The 22,590-nt window shown below is 46.9% G+C and overlaps 1 protein-coding gene across 1 annotated transcript in view; it reads left to right on the top strand.

The window, feature by feature from the left end:
- LOC142776507 (uncharacterized) overlaps nucleotides 1-22,590 on the top strand; it is a 78,083-nt gene that overhangs the window by 18,048 nt on the left and 37,445 nt on the right. Inside the window, exon 2 of the mRNA XM_075880311.1 lies at nucleotides 21,995-22,298. Within this exon, the coding sequence (XP_075736426.1) occupies nucleotides 21,995-22,298 (304 nt within the window). The remainder of the gene's footprint in view (nucleotides 1-21,994; nucleotides 22,299-22,590) is intronic.

Genomic DNA, 22,590 nt, shown 5'->3' with positions numbered 1-22,590 from the left:
GTGACTAGTGGTGGGGCACCCGCCTAGTCACCTAAGAGGAGGCGCAATGTCTGCCCCATACATTGTTTTAAAATAGAGGTGGGGGGGGGGGGCATCGCCATGAACCATGGCCCCCACCCGCCTCTGCACCGGAACCCTGCGCACGCCTATGGTGGTGTGAAATGAGAGGCAGCATTGCTAGCTGTGGAAGACGGCGATGGTGAAGTCTCTGCTTAACGCGTGATCAGTGACAAGAATTCTCTATTTTTAGTAGCCTCAGCAATGAGAAGCATGCGAGTTATCGTCGGCTTAGTTCTATTAGGGCTGATATTGCGTGAGTGGTCATTACGGAGCAGAGAAATGGCAAGGGAGATTTCGGCAGTGCCGCGAGCAAGGCAACAGTTATAGCGGTGACATAAAATGCATGCCACAAATTTTACCCGGGAGAGGGGGGGAGGCTCAGTCATACTTCTTGTATGTTTTCGCGTGCGTTTGCATGTGTGCCTCTATATACACGCAAGCAAAATTGAAAATTATCGGAGTGGAGAAAGGTTTAAACAACTCCCCCTCACCCCCAGCGCGGCCACTGATGGGCGTAGCTGTAGATTCTACGTTAGCAGAGCTGGAGGAAAGTACAAGTCTTCACTCCTTTGCGATGTGCACACTGTTAGTCAGCGTTGAAGGCGTGCATACCTCTAAGCGTAGATGGCACGGAATAAGAGCCATTTGCGTCCATCATAGAGGTACTTTTGATGGTAGTGCTAATGTCGCAAAGTTCGATAAGGTGTCTTCGATCGCTTACTTCTTTAAGCACGGTAGGTAACGTTGCTTCACGCAATACATTCACAAGGGAATCAATGCAGGGACTCGTGCTTCGCTTCACAATCACGCCGGTGACGGCGAGTGTGAACACGTCGCACATGTACTAAATATTGCCACGTTCCATTTCCCAAGTTTTTGTTATCGTCCCCAAACACCACACGATTCTCAGCGCAAACCGCGCCTGCAGTTTTCTAGAGGGTTCCGGACTGTAGTAGATCATTTCGATAAGATCACGCCCACAGTGCGAATGGTACAGATTGTTCTGGAACGCACGCCGCCGCCAGCGATAGCACTAGAACATTCGACGGCGGGAGTATAAATGCCGACGCGCTTCGCCGCTTGTCAGTTGTTGATCGAAGGCCGACGCTCCGTTCGCCGCTATCAGTTTGAGACTGCTATCTGTGCGAGACTGCTGCTGTAATTGGACTTTCTGTTTACCGGGCACAGGTTCGCCCAAATAAACAGTTAAATTCCAACAAGAAGTCTCCTGTCTTCGGCCACGTCACGACCCCGTGACATTTGGTGGAGGTGCTGCTTCGTTCATGTACCGGACGCCCCCGTCAAGCCGTGAACCCAGCCCACGTCGCGGAGAAGACACCGACGCCCACCAGGAGCAGCGAACAAGCCGCCGACAGCAAGGGCTACCACCGGAGTACGGGCTTCTACACGACAAGCCGCGGAAGACCAAAGCCATGACCGCGACTGCAGCGACAATGACAACCGCAGCGTCCCAGCCCACGATGGTCATGCATCAACCCAGGGAACCACCAATTTTCCATGGGTCATCGTTCGAAGACCCGGAAACCTGGCTAGAAACATACGACCGTGTGGCCGCCCTCAACCACTGGGACAATGAAGAAAAGCTCCGTCGTGTGTACTTCTACCTGGAAGACACCGCAAGGACCTGGCTAGAGAATCGGGAGTCCACGCTCCGAACGTGGGATGTCTTCTGCGGCGCATTTCTTCAAACGTTCGCAAGCGTCGCTCGCAAAGAGAGGGCCGCTGCTCTACTCGAGACCCGGGTTCAGCTACCAAACGAAAAGGTCGGAATTTTCACAGAGGAGATGACCCGCCTATTCCGTCACGCTGACCCAGACATGCCTGAGGAAAAGAAAGTTCGTTTCCTCATGCGAGGGGTCAAACAGGAGCTCTTCGCGGGGCTGATGAGAAACCCACCGAAAACCGTCCAAGAATTCGTAGCCGAAGCGACCACTATTGAAAAGACCCTGGACATGCGCACCAGACAGTATAATCGTCGCCTGACTGCAGACTGCGCTGCTGCTTAAGTCAGTAACTACGGAGACCTGCGTGAAACGATCCGAGCGATCGTGCGGGAAGAGCTGCGCAAGCTGTTGCCTTCGGCGCAGCCTCAAGTGGATTCGATCGCCGACATTGTGCGAGAAGAAGTTCGGCAATCGCTTCAAATTCCCCACGCACCGCTGCCCGAGCCGGAAGCTATGAGCTACGCCGCTGCACTGCGCCACAACGCTCCTCCCCGTCCACGCCAAAACGCCGCCCGATCGCACTTCCGTCGACAGACGCCACCGCCGCCACCACCCCCACCGACGTCATACCGTTCGCCAGCGGCCCAGCGCAGTGCACCGAGGAAGACTGACGTCTGGCGCACCCCTGACCATCGCCCGTTCTGCTACCACTGCGGCGAGGCCGGACACACATACCGCCGTTGCCAGTACCGACAGATGGGACTGCGTGGCTTCGCCGTCAACGCACCGCGTCCACAGCCAGGAGAACGACCACGTGACATCGCCGACTACCTCACAGGAACTCGGTGGACACCACGAAGCCCTTTGCGTTCGCCGTCGCCCAGCCGCCGCACGTCACCGCACCACCGACAGTACTCTGGCCCAACGCGGGGCCGGTCTCCTAGCCCGTATCCGGGAAACTAAGGGCAGCAACCGGTGGAGGTGCGGTTGCTGTGCGACGAACTATCGAAGATCCTCCGACGACGACGACGCCGCGACGGAGCTTTCCGAACACAACGCCAAACAGGCAAAGCCCTGACGGCGAAAGCTCACTTACCGAAGGTGGCCTGACGACGCAACAGGGAAGCAGCGGAACAAGCCGACGCAGCCGTGACCCGACGCCACGCGCTAACTGTAATGCGAGACGGCGAATTAGCGACCTCGACGTTCTTATCGACGGCCACAGTGTGACCGCTCTCGTCGATACTGGAGCCGACTATTCTGTCATCAGTGGGTCGTTCGCCGCGAAGTTAAAGAAAGTTAGGACAGCTTGGAAAGGCCCTGAAATCCGCACAGCCGGAGGTCATCTCGTAACGCCTGCAGGAATCTGCACAGCGAGAGTCACCATTAACGGCCGTATTTATCCTACAGACTTCGTAGTCCTACAGCGTTGCTCGAGAGATGTCATCCTTGGCATGGACTTCTTATGCCTCCATGGTGCTGTCATCAACCTAAAAACAAAGTCGATAACGTTATCCACAGAAGAAGCACTACCGCCGCGCACGCCGTCTGGACACCATGCCTTGAATGTGCTGGAAGAACAAGTCACCATTCCGCCTCGCTCAAGCGTCATTATTTCAGTCGGCACTCCTGAATCACCTGACTTCGAAGGCGTCGTTGAAGGCAGTCAGCATCTGTTGGTCACCCGAAATATTTGCGTCGCAAGAGGAATTGCAGAGTTGCGGGGAGGCAAAGCAACGGTTATGCTCACAAATTTCAGCAATGAGTACAAACATGTGAACAAAGGAACAACGGTCGCATACATCGAAGAAATTGTCGAAGCCACCAGCGCTTTCACCCTCGCCGATTCTGCGGAACCTGCTCAGAGGAACCAAGCCCCTCCCATAGCTTTCGACGTCAATCCCAGACTTCCGAACGATAAGCAAGAACAGCTCAAGGCCCTGCTCCTGCAATACGAAGATTGCTTTTCGTCGTCATCGAAAATTCGGCAGACCCCAATCACGAAACATCGCATCATAACCGAAGAAAATGCCAGACCACTCCGTCAGAGTCCGTACAGGGTTTCGACGCGAGAACGTGAGGCCATCAAGAGACAAGTTGATGAAATGCTGCGGGATGATATTATCCAGCCGTCCAAGAGCCCATGGGCATTCCCCGTGGTGTTAGTGAAGAAAAAGGATGGGACCCTACGTTTCTGCGTCGATTATCGCCGCCTGAACAAAATCACAAGAAAGGACGTGTATCCTCTCCCACGAATAGACGACGCACTTGATCGGCTCCATAACGCCAAGTACTTTTCGTCAATGGACCTCAAGACTGGCTATTGGCAAATCGAAGTCGACGAAAGAGACCGAGAGAAGACGGCGTTTATAACACCGGACGGCCTCTTCGAGTTTAAGGTGATGCCCTTCGGCCTTTGTTCAGCGCCTGCAACTTTTCAACGCGTTATGGATACAGTACTGGCAGGATTGAAGTGGCAGACTTGCCTTGTGTACTTGGACGACGTCGTCGTGTTTTCCTCGAGTTTCGACGAGCATCTTCGGCGCCTTGAAGCTGTACTTCAAGCCATCAAGACTTCCGGACTCACACTGAAGCCAGAAAAGTGCAGATTCGCGTATGAGGAGCTCTTGTTTCTGGGGCACGTTATCAGCAAGTCTGGAGTTCGTCCTGATCCACGGAAAACAGCCGCCATCGCCGAATTCCCGCCGCCCACTGACAAGAAAGCCGTGCGCCGATTTCTGGGCCTGTGCGCCTATTATAGGCGGTTCGTGAAAAACTTCGCCCGCATCGCCGATCCTCTCACTAACCTTACCAAGGCCGACGTGGAGTTCAAGTGGGAAACGCCACAGGAACACGCTTTCCAGGAGCTTAAACATCGCCTCCAGACGCCTCCGTTACTTGCCCATTTCGACGAATTCGCCGAGACAGAAATACATACTGACGCAAGCAGCGTAGGTCTTGGCGCCGTTCTTGTGCAGAGGGCTGACGGACTTGAAAGGGTTATTAGTTACGCCAGCCGATCGCTATCCAAAGCAGAAGCAAATTATTCCACAACAGAAAAGGAGTGCCTCGCCATCATCTGGGCTACGTCGAAATTTCGCCCATACCTCTACGGCAGGCCCTTCAAAGTTGTGAGCGACCACCACGCCTTGTGTTGGCTAGCCACTTTGAAGGACCCTTCAGGTCGCCTCGCACGATGGAGCCTGAGACTTCAAGAATATGACATTACTGTCATTTACAAGTCCGGCAAAAAACACTCCGACGCCGACTGTCTCTCTCGTGCGCCTGTCGACCAACCACCACCCGACGACCCAGATGACGACTACTTCTTGGGAACGATAACTACCGACGACTTCGCTGAACGACAGCGGGCCGACCCGGAACTTAAGGCCCTAATAGAATACCTCGAAGGCAGGACCGCCGAAGTCCCGAAGGTATTCAAGCGCGCACTTGCGTCGTTTTTTCTACGAAACGGTCTTCTACAAAAGAAAAACTTTTCACCCCTTCGGGCTAAGTATCTCCTTGTGGTGCCTTCAGCTCTGCGACCAGAACTCCTGCAGGCCCTGCACGACGATCCGACGGCAGGGCACCTCGGTGTTTCTCGCACGCTCGCGAGGATACAAGAAAGGTACTACTGGCCGCGTCTTACAACCGACGTCACTCGTTATGTGAGGACATGCCGGGACTGTCAGCGACGCAAGACACCACCGACAAGGCCAGCGGGACTTCTGCAGCCAATTGATCCACCTTGCCGACCTTTCCAGCAGATTGGTATGGACCTATTGGGGCCGTTCCCGACGTCGGCTTTCGGAAACAAGTGGATCGTGGTAGCCACCGACTACCTCACCCGCTACGCCGAGACAAAAGCCCTGCCAAAAAGCAGTGCATCCGAGGTAGCTAAGTTCTTCGTCGAAAATATCGTCCTACGTCACGGCGCCCCAGAGGTCCTTATCACCGACAGAGGAACGGCATTCACTGCCGACTTAACTCAAGCGATCTTGGCATACAGCCAAACAAACCACCGCCGGACGACAGCGTACCACCCACAGACCAACGGCCTCACCGAGCGGCTTAACAAGACGATCGCCGACATGCTGTCAATGTACGTCGATGTCGAACACAAGACGTGGGATGCCATTCTTCCGTATGTGACCTTCGCATACAACACGGCGGTGCAGGAGACGACACAGATATCTCCATACAAATTGGTCTACGGAAGGAGCCCGACAACGACGCTCGATGCCATGTTACCCAACGTCACCGACGAAGAAAACCTCGATGTGAGTGAGTACCTTCATCGCGCCGAAGAAGCCCGACAACTTGCGCGGCTCCTTATCAAGAATCAACAGACGACCGACAGCCACCGTTACAACCTTCGACGACGCTTCGTGGAATACCAGCCCGGTGAACGTGTTTGGGTGTGGACGCCGATACGCCGACGTGGACTAAGTGAAAAGTTTCTGCGACGGTACTTCGGACCGTACAGGGTAGTTCGACGTCTCGGCCCACTTGATTACGAGGTTGTCCCCGACGGCATCACGAACTCTCAACGACGCCGATCGCGACCTGAAGTCGTCCATGTCGCACGACTCAAGCCGTTTCATGCGCGTTAACAAACTGAAACAGTGTTTTTTTTGTATTATTGTTGTATCGTAATTTATTCATTGTACTTTCTTGCATTATTATTGTACCTTCATCTTTAGTTAAAGCATCGAGACGATGCCTTTTTCAGAGGGGGGCAATGCCACGTTCCATTTCCCAAGTTTTTGTTATCGTCCCCAAACACCACACGATTCTCAGCGCAAACCGCGCCTGCAGTTTTCTAGAGGGTTCCGGACTGTAGTAGATCATTTCGATAAGATCACGCCCACAGTGCGAATGGTACAGATTGTTCTGGAACGCACGCCGCCGCCAGCGATAGCACTAGAACATTCGACGGCGGGAGTATAAATGCCGACGCGCTTCGCCGCTTGTCAGTTGTTGATCGAAGGCCGACGCTCCGTTCGCCGCTATCAGTTTGAGACTGCTATCTGTGCGAGACTGCTGCTGTAATTGGACTTTCTGTTTACCGGGCACAGGTTCGCCCAAATAAACAGTTAAATTCCAACAAGAAGTCTCCTGTCTTCGGCCACGTCACGACCCCGTGACAATATTTTGTGGTGCGCGAAATGTTCGATAAAGCTAAATTCCCAATTTTGTCTCCCCTATTGCAAAAAACAGCGTCCCCAGCGTAATGCAAGTACGTTTTTTGGCACTGGTACACGCTGCAGACACTGGTACACGCTTGTATTGACTGGCAGTTCACTGGGCGCACTGGGAAAAGGCTGTGTCGCACTGGTAAGGGCGCTGGTTTAATCTCTGTGATGCTGGTGCACACGTCGAAGCGCTGATATCGCACTGGCAAGCTCTGGTGAATATTGAAGCATGCACTGTTTCTACCAGCAAAGCGGGCACATTACTGCAGCGTGTGCCATGGTATATTTCGGTGTCGTTGAATATAAAACGCTTGATTCAACGGCACGGAGAGATGCTACTCTGATACCGAGCATACGTAATTTTTGCGACGCACGTACCTATCGCAGCAATTATAATGCACCTTTTTTGCATATGCACCCGGGTATACCTGCCATATTCGCATCATCTGTGCATTGCTGTAACGATTCCAAGTTGCAGTGTTTTTAAACCTTGAGCTCCACGCTACTCCTAACAAAAACAGGAAATTGTTTTCGCCAAAAAGTTGACGAAATGTGAATGAGCTCTCTCGCTCGCTTCGCAAGGTCTCCTAGCGGAGGCGAGAAAAAAAGCTGTCGTTCGATTCCACCACACCCCATGTATAGATGTCTGGCCATGCTGACGTGAGCCCGCCTGACGCGAACAACTCAACGGCGTCATCACGCGGCGGCGCCGATCTGTCGCGTGGCCCACAGCGAGCCCCCTCAGCCCACGAGCCCGTCGAAGAATCGGCGCCTTCCAGTCTGGCGAGTCTATGCAATGCGTGGCGACGTCACTCGTCCTTGACTGCAACCACGTGCAGTGGCTCCGAATTTGATGAGAATGACGCGGCCCAGCGGTGAGCCCCAATGAAGGATTCTGACCTCACGGACAGCGGTGCTTCTGGTTGGACATTTGGTTACTCAAAGGATCCACCCCGTGCCTTAAAAACAGCCCTGCGGCGCGTCGCCAGCAGTGGACCTATGTGTCAGAGAAGAGAGCTCGGCTCTTCGAGTCTCTAAACTGTCGGCCCCAGAGCCGAATTTGTAACGCCTCTATTTCTATGCTGTACATAAACCTTGCTTTAACTCACCGTCGTCTCGTCCGCTTGTCTATCAGCTCTACACAGAGGCCGTCGTGATCTGAGAAACCTACGCTACCAAACGACTGGTCACCTTCCCGGCACAGTTCGAAGCAGTAGCACCTTCGGGACCGTGTTGGCGTCCCCGGCTTTCGTAACAGGTAACAGTTAGAAATTTTCCGAACCTCAAAAGCAGAATCTTCAACCATCCCAACTCACCGCGTCGAAAGCGGTCTTACCCAGTGCCCTGCCCTGCGAGCGAAGCCTGTCGTGCCGGCCGCGTTGGTGTATATGTTGCCGGCGCTTCTTGCTTCGCGTACACAAAGTTTTAAAGTATGAAATTAACTGTAGCGTATAGTTTAGACATCAACGAACCTAAGTTGCGCAGTACTCCTCCTGTTGTGAAATTAAACGCTTATAAGGCACTAGTACGACCTAAGTTGGTGTATTCAGATGTCATTTGGAGCACTTACCAACAATACTTAATAAGTAAAAGTGAAAGAGGACAAAATTCAGCTTTGTGCTTGATTTATTCTGTTTATTCGTGTCACTCGAGTGTAACCAGTTCACGTAATAGGGCAAACCTTCAAATATTCGAGCAGCGTAGGGTCATATCTAGATTACAATTCATCTATCAGCTTTACTACAGTCATTTCATTATGTCGCGGAAGCGCTACATCAAAGAGCCTTTCAAACAATCAGAGAGAATTCATCACGGTAAAGCTATTAGGCAACCGATTAGCCACATTAATTTGCATAAGTTTTCATTGTTTTCTCGAGCAATGTCTTATTGTAATATGTTACCTGAAGAGACGGTCAACTCTGTCATTAGAGGTGTTTTCTCAGCGTACTTGTAATATAAGCTTTGGTTAAAGTGTCGTTTTAATATTGGAAGACATTATCATTGTGTTCTTTTTACCATATGCATACCGTATTGAATGCTTACATGTGATTGTGTAAGCATATTTTCCCCTCTTGTGTGTTGTACGTTTTAAAATTACGTCAAGTAACATTGATGTACAGCTGTCAAATTGTATGGAGAATTTCTGTCAATGTATTTCTTTGTTTTCACTCCTGCATTGGCCCTAGAAGGGCCTGTAGTATCTGTAAATAAAAAAATCAACTATTTGGTCGTGTGTTGATGTTCGTACAAGGAGCGCTGACGATCAATGCGTCGCGCTTTCAGCTACGCAGGCTGTCAACAAAAGCTGCCGGCCGCACTTAGCCAGTACTTGTGTGACTAATATGTGAGAACAAGCAATTACCAGTTAGTAATTTGGTACGCCTTCGTGAGCTCAATCCCTGCCACACGTTTTCAGCGGATTCCATTAGTATTTCTATGGTTGTTTTTTTTTAATTGTTGGTATTGATATAACTATATCTGTGTACACTGGCACGCCCGCTGTATACTGCCAGCGGAGGCCAGAAAAACGGCTGTCGCTTGATATCGCGAATCTGTAAATGTATTTCTGGCAATGATTGGCCTTCTACTTACTTCGGGTACAGTTTAAGTACCAGTTAGAGTTGTTTCAAAGCTCAAATGCAGAAACTTCAAGCATCACAACTCGGCTGCTTCGATAGTGGCCTTATCCAGTGACCCGGCCCAGCGAGGCCTAGCGTGCCAGCCGCGTCGATGTACATGCTGCCGGCGCTTTTTACTTTAAGTAAGCACAATTCTAGAATGTAAGATTGACTTTAAAGTACAGTTTTGACATCCCTAAACCTAAATAAACCATTTCTGCGCATGTTCGGTGCCCACACAAGAAGCGGCGACGATCGATTTGTCGTGCTTTCAGCAACGCAGGCTGTCACCGAACGCTTCCTTCTGAGCGCTGTAGCCGGTACTTCTCTGACTCGTATGTAAGAACACGGAATTTCGAGTTGGTAAATTGGTACACCTTAGTGAACTAACACACTGGCATACTTTTCAGTGGATTGCATTACTAATTTTTTCAGCGGTTTCATAGTTACAGGTATTGATAAACAGCAAATATGTAATCTGGCACGCCAGATGTGTACTGCTACGTCGTCGCTTGTGCGAAAAAAAAAACAATATTTCTCGTGTGCGAGGATATCTACCGAACAAGACGTTTTAAATCATCTGTACATGTTGACCAGTAGCAAGTGTGAGAACCGACTATCAAAGGAAAAAAAACTATCGGCAGCAACAGCCGGCAATCTATGGCTGCTCCTCCGGTTGATTTGAGATTTTTCTGCGTTAAGATGTGGATGCTTCGAAAAACTTTGCCCTCTTGCTAATATCCGCACGTCGTTTGGTGCCCGGAAGCCGTTCGTCACTGTCGAATCAAGACGCACTTGTTATTGGGAAAGGAATATTGTGTCAATCTTGACTGCGCGACTTGTAAACATGAGTTTGAACGGCGCGTTTTTCGGATAAATAGTCATTTCACAACCCACCATCTACGTTCTGGCACGACGTAGTGGGTAGTGTGCTCTGTTCGTAATCAGAAGGTGGCGAGTTCAAATCCTGTGAGGAGGCGTTTTTTTCTATTTTCTTTATTTTTTCTCTTTAATGTAAATGCGCGGTATTTCGCTTACATATTTATTTATTTATTTATTTATTTATTTATTTATTTATTTATTTATGGCGATTGGGTACCACCGTTTTAACCCTGTGAAGCCGTTTTGCGCCGAGTACTGGGACGCTGCCCCTACAGCGTCCCTGTACCTGCGCTGGAAGCTCTGTTACCAGCGCCATACTGGGCCCATAATCAAGCATGGCGCTGGACGCTGGTACTCAGTGACGCTAGTTTTTGCAATAGGGTCAGAATGAAATTTCCAAATAAATCTTCCGTGCTGCACTTCGAATTCGGACCTATACAGTCACTAGCTTGCAAACAAGCATTAGGCACTGATATAGCAGCAATTGCATTTGTCGTGGATTGAACGCCCCGAAAACTTTTGCTGTTGAGAGTACACGAGCACCATAGTTACAAACTTTTTTCGGTCGAGGGGTTGGGGAAGGTAGGTCGGGGGCTCCACAACACACGTATCTTCACACATTATTTCGTAGGTCCATACGTCGCAAAAGCAACGACTAACTTCTCACACTCATGTTGGCGCTGGGCAAGCAGAGTGCCGAAGCCGACACCACCACTGTTCTTGTTCCGTTGGAAGCGCTCTCAGCTTTCTTATCATAAAAAAAGCTTCACTTTCTCTGTCTCTCTCTTAGGGCAAGCAGATCAAAATTTAGTAAGATTGGAGGTGGCGTAGGAACACAGCGAAGTTTGCTAAATGCCATGGCTGGCAGTACCGCGAAAGAAGACTATCGCGATAGTATTTCATAGATGCTTTTGAGTTCTGTTTTGCTCTATCGAGATACATTTTTAAAATGTGTGTGTATCGCAGTAGTTAAATACTTTTGCAATGTATTACCTGTATTGCGGCACTATCTAGAACACGCATACCTTGTAATTTTTTTTTTTTGGAAATGAGCTGAGACGTGTTTACAATAGAAAATAGTTTTTCTGTTGTGCCCTTGGCAGTCCACGGTGAGATTTCTACCACCATTTCTACATTTCTTCTCAAGGCAAAACTGACTCCTACATTCTTGAAAGCAAGCTAGTCGTTTTGCTACCCGCATACCATTGTGCACTTTCAGGCAGAGCTGGAATATGTTTGAAGGATCGCCTGCTTGAGCTTGCCAAGAATGTTATATTCCCAATTTGAATTCCAGCAGTGATATTTTCATTGAGAAGCATTGCATATATCACAATGGGTGCCAACTAACAGCGTTGTTTTGAATGTGTTCCTTCACGCCAATTGAACAAGGAGTGCTTTTCTCTCGGTTTTTTGCGGTGCACATTTGAGAAACCAGAGCTTTTGCGGAAGCCACAAACCACCCAAACAATTTGATGTGTGGTACCGTGTGCCATAAACGACACTTCTTTCTCCAAAGCATTTCTGGAAAATACCCATGTGGCCTCACGGTGATCGGAAGAAGGTCTGTGTGTGTTTCTTTTCGCATTCTTTGTTTTGTTCATTATTTTTATCTGCTTTTGTTCTACGTTGCTAGGAAACACTAAACCTTCAATTCGAAGTAAGCACTCGCCTTCATTGTTTATGGGTTCCCCTCTTTCTTTGCACTGGGCCGCTTTAGCAAAACTGGCAATCAGCTATCCTGCACCGCTAGTCTACTAGGTTGAAGGTCGTTCAAGTAAGCGCTGCCATTAGAACTACAGCAAGGAATTCAGGAACCTTATTTTTTATTAAGAGACACATGCTGACCACTGTGAATAAATGCATACCTTTTTTCGATTCTTTTAATCATGGTTTCAATTCCTTGCTCGATTTCAGTGTACAATGTGTGTGCCTCCTCCTCTCATGTAGCATAGTTTTTTATTGCAACTGATACTTGTAAATATGTCGTTATTAACAATTTTGTGCCATGTAAGCATCTTTTGTAATGCCTAATGGCACTCAGAGTAGGGAGATAAATAATAAATAAATTTAAATGTAAACTTTGTTGCGCTGCACATTTAAAATATTATGCTGCTCATAACAAATGTCTGTACGGAGTATACTACCCCTGACATAGCGAAAAGTATTTCAGCATCTGTAGTGCTGCATCGGTATTCCGGGATACTTTTTTCGTCTTTTTGCAAAAGTATCTCTGCAATATCCCTTTACGTCATTAACAAATGTATCTCATTATCTGTATTTTAGTCTTCAAGACCGTGTGTTTTGATATCTGTATTCTGGAATACTTTTTCGGGTATCTCTTCCCAGCCCTGCTGGATGCATCGCCACATGTGTTACCACAGCCAAAGGCCGCGGCTGCTGTAGAGCTCAGCGAAAGGAGCATTAACTGTGGGAACGCTGCGAATGAAACGCACAAATAAAATCAAAAGCACAAAAAGCCGTGAACGCATTTCGTGTTCAGCTTAGTAAGTGCAGGAATAGCACAAAGTTTCGTGGGATTCGTAAGCGCAGCGTCTCGAACAAAGACAGCGCCCTGATTGATGATTGACATGTGGAGTTTAACGTCCCAAAACCACCATATGATTATGAGAGACGCCGTAGTGGAGGGCTCCGGAAATTTCGACCACCTGGGGTTCTTTAACGTGCACCCAAATCTGAGCACACGGGCCTACAACATTTCCGCCTCCATCGGAAATGCAGCCGCCGCAGCCGGGATTCGAACCCGCGACCTGCGGGTCAGCAGCCGAGTACCTTAGCCACTAAACCACCGCGGCCGTGCAGACAGCGCCCTTAATAAACCGTTTCGTGTGCTTAAGGCCATTGGAGTTGCTGCTATAGTGACAATAGCTTCAACCTTCCGAATATACATGGATTACAAAGTCGTCCGAAAAGATCAGGATGGCATACACGTACCAAACATTCACATGCCACTTCGAAACGTGAAGCATATATCGATCATGCGTCCAAACTTTGCAAGCGCGTCGCACAGCCCGAACCAGGTGTCAATGAATTCCTGTAAGCCAGTGGGTCTATATAGCGAAGGTTGTCACGTAGAGGTAAAGCTCGGCCATCGGGACTGCTAGTGGTCGGAGCGCAGGTTCAAGGAAGAGAAAAAAACTAGGTGCTTGATGCCAGTGGTCACGGCGTCATCCATGCGAGGCTAGGGATAAAGGTCCCTAGACGAGTGATCTTGTTCAGCATGCCGTCAACCACGCAAAAATTTGGTAAATGTGCCGTCCTTCTCTTTCATTCCTTTAGAAGCTTGCTCTACTTGCCGGGGGGTTTTCTCCCGTCGTTGCGCCGGCGTGTACGCTAGTGTTCATTGCTTCCGCTAGAGGCGCAGCTGTGCTCTTTGTTTGAAGAGCGCTCACTAGATGACACGCCTACGCTCAGGCGACGCTCGCTCCACTCTCGGCGCGTGCTCTTGTACTCTTGTTTGGTAGCATACCGCTATGTAGCCAACAATATATATATATATATATATATATATATATATATTAGTCACTCTCGGCGTGTTTTCTTTCTCTTTCGCCGGACATAGCTCAGCGCGCGTCGATACCGCTACCCACTATGAACACCATATAGCCAAGGTGGCGGCGCCGAGGGCTCGCATTGTGGCTGTAGCACGGGCTCGCCGTTAGGGCACTTCTCGGACATTCCACGATGTCCTATAATTCAAGATGATCAGGCTTTGTATTTTACGGTTCACAAAGCCACTGTGCTAAAAAAAACGTTCCTCCGAGCTTATATTACCCGTAAATAGGGTCTTGAACAAATCGCTATACTGCATCAGCATGTATATATCTGTATATAGCATATTGATATCTAAATAATAACTGTGTCTATAAGGTGTATACACAATCACACCGCAACTCTGGTGTGACCTGTTTATATGAAGATGATTGAGCATATGTGCAGAGGATTAATGGTTCACCGGTTTTAGCTTCTGGAGCAAGCTCATCACCATTCACTTCTTGATTATGCAGGAATTTGTTTTCAATATTTTGGCGGGTGAGGCTAATCGGTGGCTCGAGGTCTGTATGAATTCGTATTGAATCATTTATTAGCTTAATCTTAGGCTTCAATACATGAAAGGACATTCAGATAAGAAAAACTCAAGTGACAATGCGTCTCTCTGTAATGTTTGTAAACTAATTGGAAAGTGGCGGCATCATAGAAATTCCTTCCAGGTGGATCCACCTTGCGAAATCCACTGCTAAACTTCTGGAATTGAAAAAAGTGACGAGAATTCAGTTAGTTAACAACAAATCTGTTCTATTTTTGTCCCTTAGTCAAGTATGATTTCCAATTTTCGTGTCATTAGTAATTTTTACTTCAAGTAGGCCAGCTCACGAGCTGAAATTGTACGATATCTAACTGCCACCCTTTAAATAATGTTGAAAGTGTTCGCTGAAATAATAGCATTCTTTTTATAGTTGCACACATGCACTACACTCCCTTCTATAATGAAAGGCGCTCGAGTGCATTCAGATAAATAAATGAATGAATGAATGGTTAGAACCTAAGCACATGTTACACTCACCAAGAACGCTAAACCTAAATCTTGATTGACCTCTTCACACACTCTTTGTCGCAGTAACAGTAGCGTTAAAATGATAAAAAAAAAAGCTTATCATTTGTGTACCAATCATCTAATCAAACTTGCGCATTCTCGCTTCACATGTGGGTGGTCGTCGTCATCACCGTCACGAGATACATGACTATACTAATTTTAGGTTACATGCCACTCCCATGTTTCTCCAATCAGCCCAGTCTTTTACATACTGTGCCTCCGTTAACCCCGGAAACTTATGAATCTCAGCTGCCAATTTAACTTTTTTTCTACCGTTCTCACGCTTCTCTTCCACCAGAATCTATGCTGTTCTTTTTATAGACAATCAGTTATATCGCCTTCTCACTGCATTCTTAAATTTTACCAAGATATCCTTAACACTAATCTTGCTCTCGGTCACTCTGCTGTGTTTTTGTCTATAATAAGGTTATACCTATCACGTATATTCTCATGGCACACGGCGTCGTACACAGTTTAGGGCACACGCTCTTCATATTTTTGTAAACCTTCATGTTTCTTCTCGTATAAGCACCGGTAAAATGCAGCTGTTATAAGCTTTTCTTTTGAAATACAGCGGTAAAGTGCCATTCATTAACTCATAATAAGTGCCAAATCTTCACCACAATAGTCTTATTCGTCTTGTTACTTAATTCTCAAGGTTGCCGTCCATGATATTAGCCCTTACTCATAGATGTATTCCTTTACTCCTTATAGTCTTTCCGTGGGTATCGCAAACCATTCTGTTTTTTAAAGCTGCTCGATATTACTTCAGTTTTCTTCTAATCAGCTTTTGGACCCAAGCTCTAGCTTTCTGTGTCTAATTCCGTAATTATAATTTGCAATAGTTTCCAAGGGTTACTTGAATGGCAAATGTCATCAGCGAATTTTAATTTACTTAGCTACTCTCCGGCAACTGTTATCGCATGGTGTTCGCAATGCAACACTCTGAAAACCCCCTGTAGAAATGTGGTCAATAACATTTCAGAGATTGCATATGTATCGCTGTGTTCTTTACATTATTCCCAATTCAAAGTTTATTTCGTGTTTTTTTTTTTTCAAGGAGGACCATGATGGCTGTAGAGACACTGTAGTTATACCACCGAGATGGTACAGCGTGTATAGAGATCGGTGGCTGGTGACCCGAAAGATGTACGATTTGTACCGGCTGCAGTGGTCGCATTTCGATGGAGGTAAATCGATAGATGACTGTGAACTGTGCGTTGTCTGTGCACGAAAGAACACCATGGGGTCGAAAATGCCAGAGTTTTCTCCGCCGGGCCTCATATTCGTATCGTGGACTGGCATGTAAAACCCGAGTTATTTTTTTATTAGCTCTAGTTTAATAAAGAAGCAATGTGCCAGCTAGCCTTTGAATTTAGTTATTTTTGTAGTATTCCTTGCTTCCTTGAGTACATTCATGAATGAAGCCAAGTGACTGGCATATATGTATTGGTAGATCTCCTACTATGCACCGATTCGTGTGTACTTCGAGCCAACACTTTCTAATTGATTTAAATTTTTGACGTCTCAAAACCACCATATGAACAGGAGAGACGCCAATGTGGAGGGCTCTGGAGGTTTGGAACACCTTGGGTTCTTTGCGTGCACCCAAATCTAAGCAAACGGGCCTACAGCATTTTCGCCTCCATTGAAAATTCGGCGGCCGCAGCCGGGATTTGATCCCGCGACCTGCGGGTCAGCAGCCGAGTAACTTAGCCACTACGCCACGGTGGCGAGGCAGCTAACACCTTCTAGAACGAAGATATTCACTTCAATGCCCACATTATTGTTTAGGATTTAACTTTCTAGCATGACCATATTATTATAAGAGATGCCCTAGTATAGGTCTTTGAAAATTTAGACAATGTCGAGTTCTTTAACGGGCACCTTATTTAAGCGCACGAGCTTCAAGCTTTGTCACCTTCAACAAAAATGTGGTCACAGCGGCCATAATTTTAATTTGAGCCATATGTTAGGTAACACCGTGTTAGTTCACAGGACCGAGTTCGCGGCCACATTTCGATGTTCGCAGTCTACTATAAGGTCGTGTGTTCATATCTAGAAAAACGTTAGCTCCAAATCTTCGAATGCAACACAACAACATTTTTATAATAAGAACAACCACTTCCTTTGCTGCCAGAAAAGGCTAAGAGTAGCAAAAAGCACAAAAAACGCCGGGTTGACTAGTGAACCTACGCTACAAGTTAGATAGCCTGGAACTTAACATTCCCGAATGTTATCATTGACTGTTAGGTCAATAAATGTAAATAATTATTTATTGATTGAAAATACCTCAAGGACCCTGTACACAGGCTTTTACTTGAGGAGTGAGAGAAAAACAAATTAGTTATTAAATACAAAGTATGACTCAACAGTTATTGAAATGAGCATGGCTGATATGAAGGACGATGTCTGAGGGAAGATTGTTCCAGTTGATGGCAGCCTTCCCAAAGAATGATTTCCGGTGCGTGGAAATGTAGGCACGGTGACAAATGGCTTTATCATGGCTGACACGTTGACAGATGCGATGAGCTGAATTGATGGGAGAAGAGTTACGCACAACCTGAAAAAGTGAAAGCCTTGAAATTTGGCGCCACGCCTGAAGATATGCTAGACCTGCCTTTTTCTTTACTTCAGCTACCCTAGTAGTGTAAGAATAATATGACTAAATTAATCTAACTGCTCGGTTTCGTGCTGACTTTATCATAATGGTTAGAACGCTTTCGGGGTTATTCCAGACGGAACAAAGATACTCTAATTTGGGGTGATTTAGTGTTTTATAAGCCAGTAATTGCACCAGAGGAGATGCGTGTGTTACATTTCTCTTACGATAGGGCAAAGTACGGTCAGCGGCATTAGTAATAATGGTTGTGTGAGTGGCTCAAGTGAGAGCGTTATGGAGAATAATGCCTAAGTATTTGCACTTGGTTCTGAAGAAATGAGGATACCGTTAAGAGAATATTTGGAAGTCGCTAAGTCATGTCGTCTAATAAATGAAACCAAGGATATTTTGTTAGTGTTGCCCATTACCCATCACCATTACCCATCACGACACCATTTTGTCTAATTTTAGTAAGTCCTTTTGAAGCGCTAGGTTATCGGCGACGTTGATGATCGGAATATAAATGACGCAGTCATAGGAAAACAGGTGTATGTTTGAAGAATATTATACTGGGAATATCGCTGATGTATATGAGGAAAAGAAGTGAACTCAAAACAGTGCCTTTTGGCACTCCAGATATGACATGGTATGAAGTTGATAACTGTTATTTCCATGCACAAATTCCTGTCTGTTATTGAGGAACTGCTTTATTCAACGGAAAACAAAAGGACGTAAGTTAAGTCAATGCCTTGAAGATCTACCATCGCCGAACCTCTCGACACGGAAAAATTTCGCCCAGCCTTCATGGAGTCGTGCAAGGCTGGGGCAGAGCAAGCTAGTTGGTACTGGCTGGTTTAGCCTTCACTAGGCACGCACACGCCCATGCACAAAATGTTCACGCGATCACATTGCGATTCACGAGTATTGGCAGCGTATCGATCTGGTTCTACTGAGAATCGCTTGGCAATCGCAGCACCAAGCACCCTATTTCTCTAAATAAGAAATTGGCCTCATTTGCATATTCTAGGCTTGACCTCACTGAGATTACTTCTTGTGTTAACTTAATCAATATTAGGTAATTCACCAAATTAGCACTATAATTCATCTCAGTCTAACTAGTATAACACTAAGATCTGCGCATCTTACCTTGCGCGGCTTGATGAGGCTTACAACAATTTTAGCTCAGCTTAAATAGGGTTCTTTACTGTGTGATTTCATTAGCTTAGTGATGCATAGCTAATTCTAGGTTGTACAATGCTCAATGCGGCTTTTGAAGGCTTGCCTATGGTTAATTTGATTAAGCTAGACACAGCTATTCTCAATTTTGCTTCACGCTGCCACCACGCCAGCATGATGTTGACATCATCTCAACGTCATGAACCAAACCAATGGTGGGCATATCGCCGATGCTGTAAAAAAGAATACGTTTAGCTGCCTTTTGAAAATTTCCGGTGCAGTCGGGCAGCATTTTTTTCGGATGCGTAAAACGATTCGTTTGAATCGGAGAACAACTAGCCTTTTTAACGATACAACTCATCGTTCCTATTTTGTCACAATCAACGAAGAACGGCGGCAAACCAAGCCACGTCTTAAACTTTTCTTTTTTTTTTTTGCCGCGACGCATTTCTTGACATTGTGCGATATTCAAGAAGATAAAAGTCATGCGGCACGTGTTGAAAGACTGGCGAACTAAACGCGGAAACCGTGGAAGCTGGATCTGCTTTCATAATGTCAAGCTTAAAGAGGAGGTTCCGTACTGCTGCCTCCAAAATGATAAGGAGGCTAATTATTGCCGTGTCTTCATTGTCGGTTGCTTTGGCGTAATCAGCTGTGAATACATAACAACACATTATTTAGACACTAGGTGTGATCTTTATTGGCGGGCAAAACTAATGAATCACTTGAAGACTTTGGCTTGAGATAGCTGTGAATTCCCTGGCGGAGCTCTTTAAGACGCCTGCCAGTTTTTTTGTTTTTTTTACAGCAAAAGCTGTTATCAGATCACAACTCGAATCCCGCGTAGTTGTCCGCCGCCACCGCTGGTGTCCGTAAACACATCGCACGAAACTAGAGAAAAACCTATAGCTATAAAGACACAATGGGGCTCTAAACCCGGGTCTACTGGGTACCAGCCTAGTATCAGCCACTCAGCTAGGCTAGTGCATTTAACTTGTTGGCAAACCTAGCACCAATGACGCAGTAGGGCTTGAACTCAAGTCCACTGGGTGCCAGCCCAGTATTCTACCACTGAGCTATGCTGGTGCTTGTGACTCGTTGGCAAACTTTTTTAGGCAGGCTTGACGTCGGGATAGTAATTGCGTTAATATGACTTACAAAGCACTTTAAAACACCGAACGAACGACGAGTCGTCGAACAATGCCAGTAGCGTAACGAGAGGGCCGTCCAATGCTCTCACCTATTACAAAAGCTTGTTCTTGTCCCCCCATTAACTGTGGTGCATACCCACTTCAGCCATGATTCCTCATCGTCAGCCACTGTATGAATAATTTACGCGAAATTCCTTGCAAGTGTTTAGCGGATACCACGCTTCTCGGAAGAATGAATGAAATAGCATAGCAAATGGCGGCCCACTACCCAAAAGCTTATTATTATTGTCCTCGTGAGTATCAAGTTAGTGTGCTTGCAGTAGCTACCCAATGAGTGTTTTGAAAAGGCTCTGAAAGGCAGCTCTTCTAGCTTTGGCTCTGACTGTGCTGCACCTTCGGCGCAGGCCTGGCATTTTTTGTAAAAGTTTGACTTGCCTGCCTTTATCTTCGGTTTCGTATCTTCTATAGCTATAGTGAGGTTACCGCGAGTAGTAGGTTTGGGTGGAACCTTCATAGATCTTCTCAGGCGCTTGACTGTGCGCTTGGTGTGAACAATACTTTGTTAAATTAAGGCGTTGTGCGTTCTTGATTTTCTTTTGTTCACCTTCGAATGATGCGTATTTTAAAATACAGCAATAAACAGTCGGGTTTAATTGATCTCGCAAACTTCAATATCTGCGAGGAAATTCATGAAAAATTATTCAAACCCGTGAATTTTAGCTGTATTGTCTGCTCTTGATCCTAAAGTCCACGTGAGTACTGTGCCGTTGGCACGCGAAACTGTAGTGCTTTGAGCAGGCATGACGAATAATCATATTTCACATCAGATATGGCATTAACTAAGTCAAGTTTAGCCTACCTGAATAAAAATTGTCACTCTTGAAAGCAAAATTTGATATTTCAGAGGTAGGTCGCTGTACACGCGTCGGTTCTATTACAACTTGGCCGAGATTTGAAGTAATAGCATGCTATCGAACAGTATAGAAGTATCAAGTGAGTTGTTTTAAAATGCTTCCATGTAATGTCAGGCAGAATAAAATCGCTTGGAAGTATTAATCTGGAATGCTTGACATGATAAATGACGTGGAGGCAAAGTTTTTCATCACATAGCAACACCACCTAAGGGAATACAATAAACACAGCCGATGACAATAGTACACGTAGAAAATAATTCTTTACAAAAATGCTTTCCTCTCCTGTTTTAATAGGTAGGGCCATGCAACGTCACGTGTCACACCGCCAAAATTTGGCGGTGTGATTTTGCTGTCCCTAATGTCGGCACTTAGCCATATCTCAGTTGAAGCAAGAAAATCTGATTATGACCCAAAGAAGCAGTGCCTATGTTTGAGCGCTTTGTAACAGGCGTGCAATAGCAACAGGAAAAATTGACCGCGAGTGTCAATTTAATTGCAATCGAAATAAAACCTTGGTCTGAATGAGCATCGAATCCAGGTTGTCTGTCTGCGTGGTAAGAAGGCGTTCTATACCACAGGTTCTATACCGTTCCGTAAAAACTAATACGAAAAACTGTGCAAAAGGAATGACTTGTAGTGGAAGGAGCCTTCTTAATACATGTCTCATGGTCTCGCATAATCGTAGCATCACACCAGGGTCCATAACATGTGAATTTGCCACGCGAGTAGTGGTGTTTAGAGGCCCACTCATTACAAAGGGCTAAACTTGAGTTCGCATGTTGTCTTGCGGTCGGGTAGGGTGCCATACACTGATTCGCAAAAGGAACAATAATGTTGGTGTGTGCCTTTAAGAACTTGACTTGCAGAAGACATTCTAGGATAGACTGAAACGACCAATAATACGTGCACAGTCGTTCGTTTTTTTACGGGCATCGTTGAGACATGCACCGATAACAGTAGCTAAGCTAGCTATTGCCAAGGCGATGCGCACTGCTGCCTGGTTAGCTAATACGTTCGACTTTTTAAAGCGAAGCCTCAGTGTCCTCGAAGGTTTCTACTTATTGCTGCTAATGAACAGCCTACACGCCTTTTTTTTCAGGATGAAGAAACAGCACAAGCACTGGAAGCCGGTGGCTCGTTCCAAGTATCGCAAAAGCGGTGCGCTAAGCAGCAGGATGTGGACCGGCCGAAGATCACGCAGATCTCGCCAGCATTCGCGACACTGGAACGTCTGACCACATTCAATGCGCGAAAGATGAGGCGAGTGGAGCGAAGTGAAGCACTGATACAAGTGTGCACTCCCCAAGGTCTCAGAGTCAAGGTGAAGAGGCCGTGCGACCTCGAGTTCAGAGCCTTCAACAGACAAACCATCGTAGGTCTTGCTGGTGCTGCAGAAAACCCACGTAAGAACTCCTCCTAAGTAGCTATCAATAGAGTTTTAGTTTAGCACGCATTGCCTGAGAGGGAGCATGGCTGCGCCTGCGCTGTACGTAAGAGAAATGCGTGTGTTAGCGCACGCGAAGGAGGCGTACACTAGATCTCGGCTCTTACGTTGCGCACGCTACAGCCGTTGGGTACCTTAGCAGCGGCTCTCGCGGGGTCTCCCCGTGTTATAGCACGAAAAGCAAGATGGCCGCGACCAAGAGCAGCACAAGCAGCAGTGCGGTCACGGCTGCGAGTAAATCCCACGTGCGT

Source organism: Rhipicephalus microplus, chromosome X, assembly GCF_043290135.1.
Source record: "Rhipicephalus microplus isolate Deutch F79 chromosome X, USDA_Rmic, whole genome shotgun sequence".
Classification (NCBI taxonomy): domain Eukaryota; kingdom Metazoa; phylum Arthropoda; class Arachnida; order Ixodida; family Ixodidae; genus Rhipicephalus; species Rhipicephalus microplus.
The sequence above is the reverse complement of the archived record's forward strand: the minus strand, read 5'-3'. Positions and strand labels throughout refer to the sequence as shown.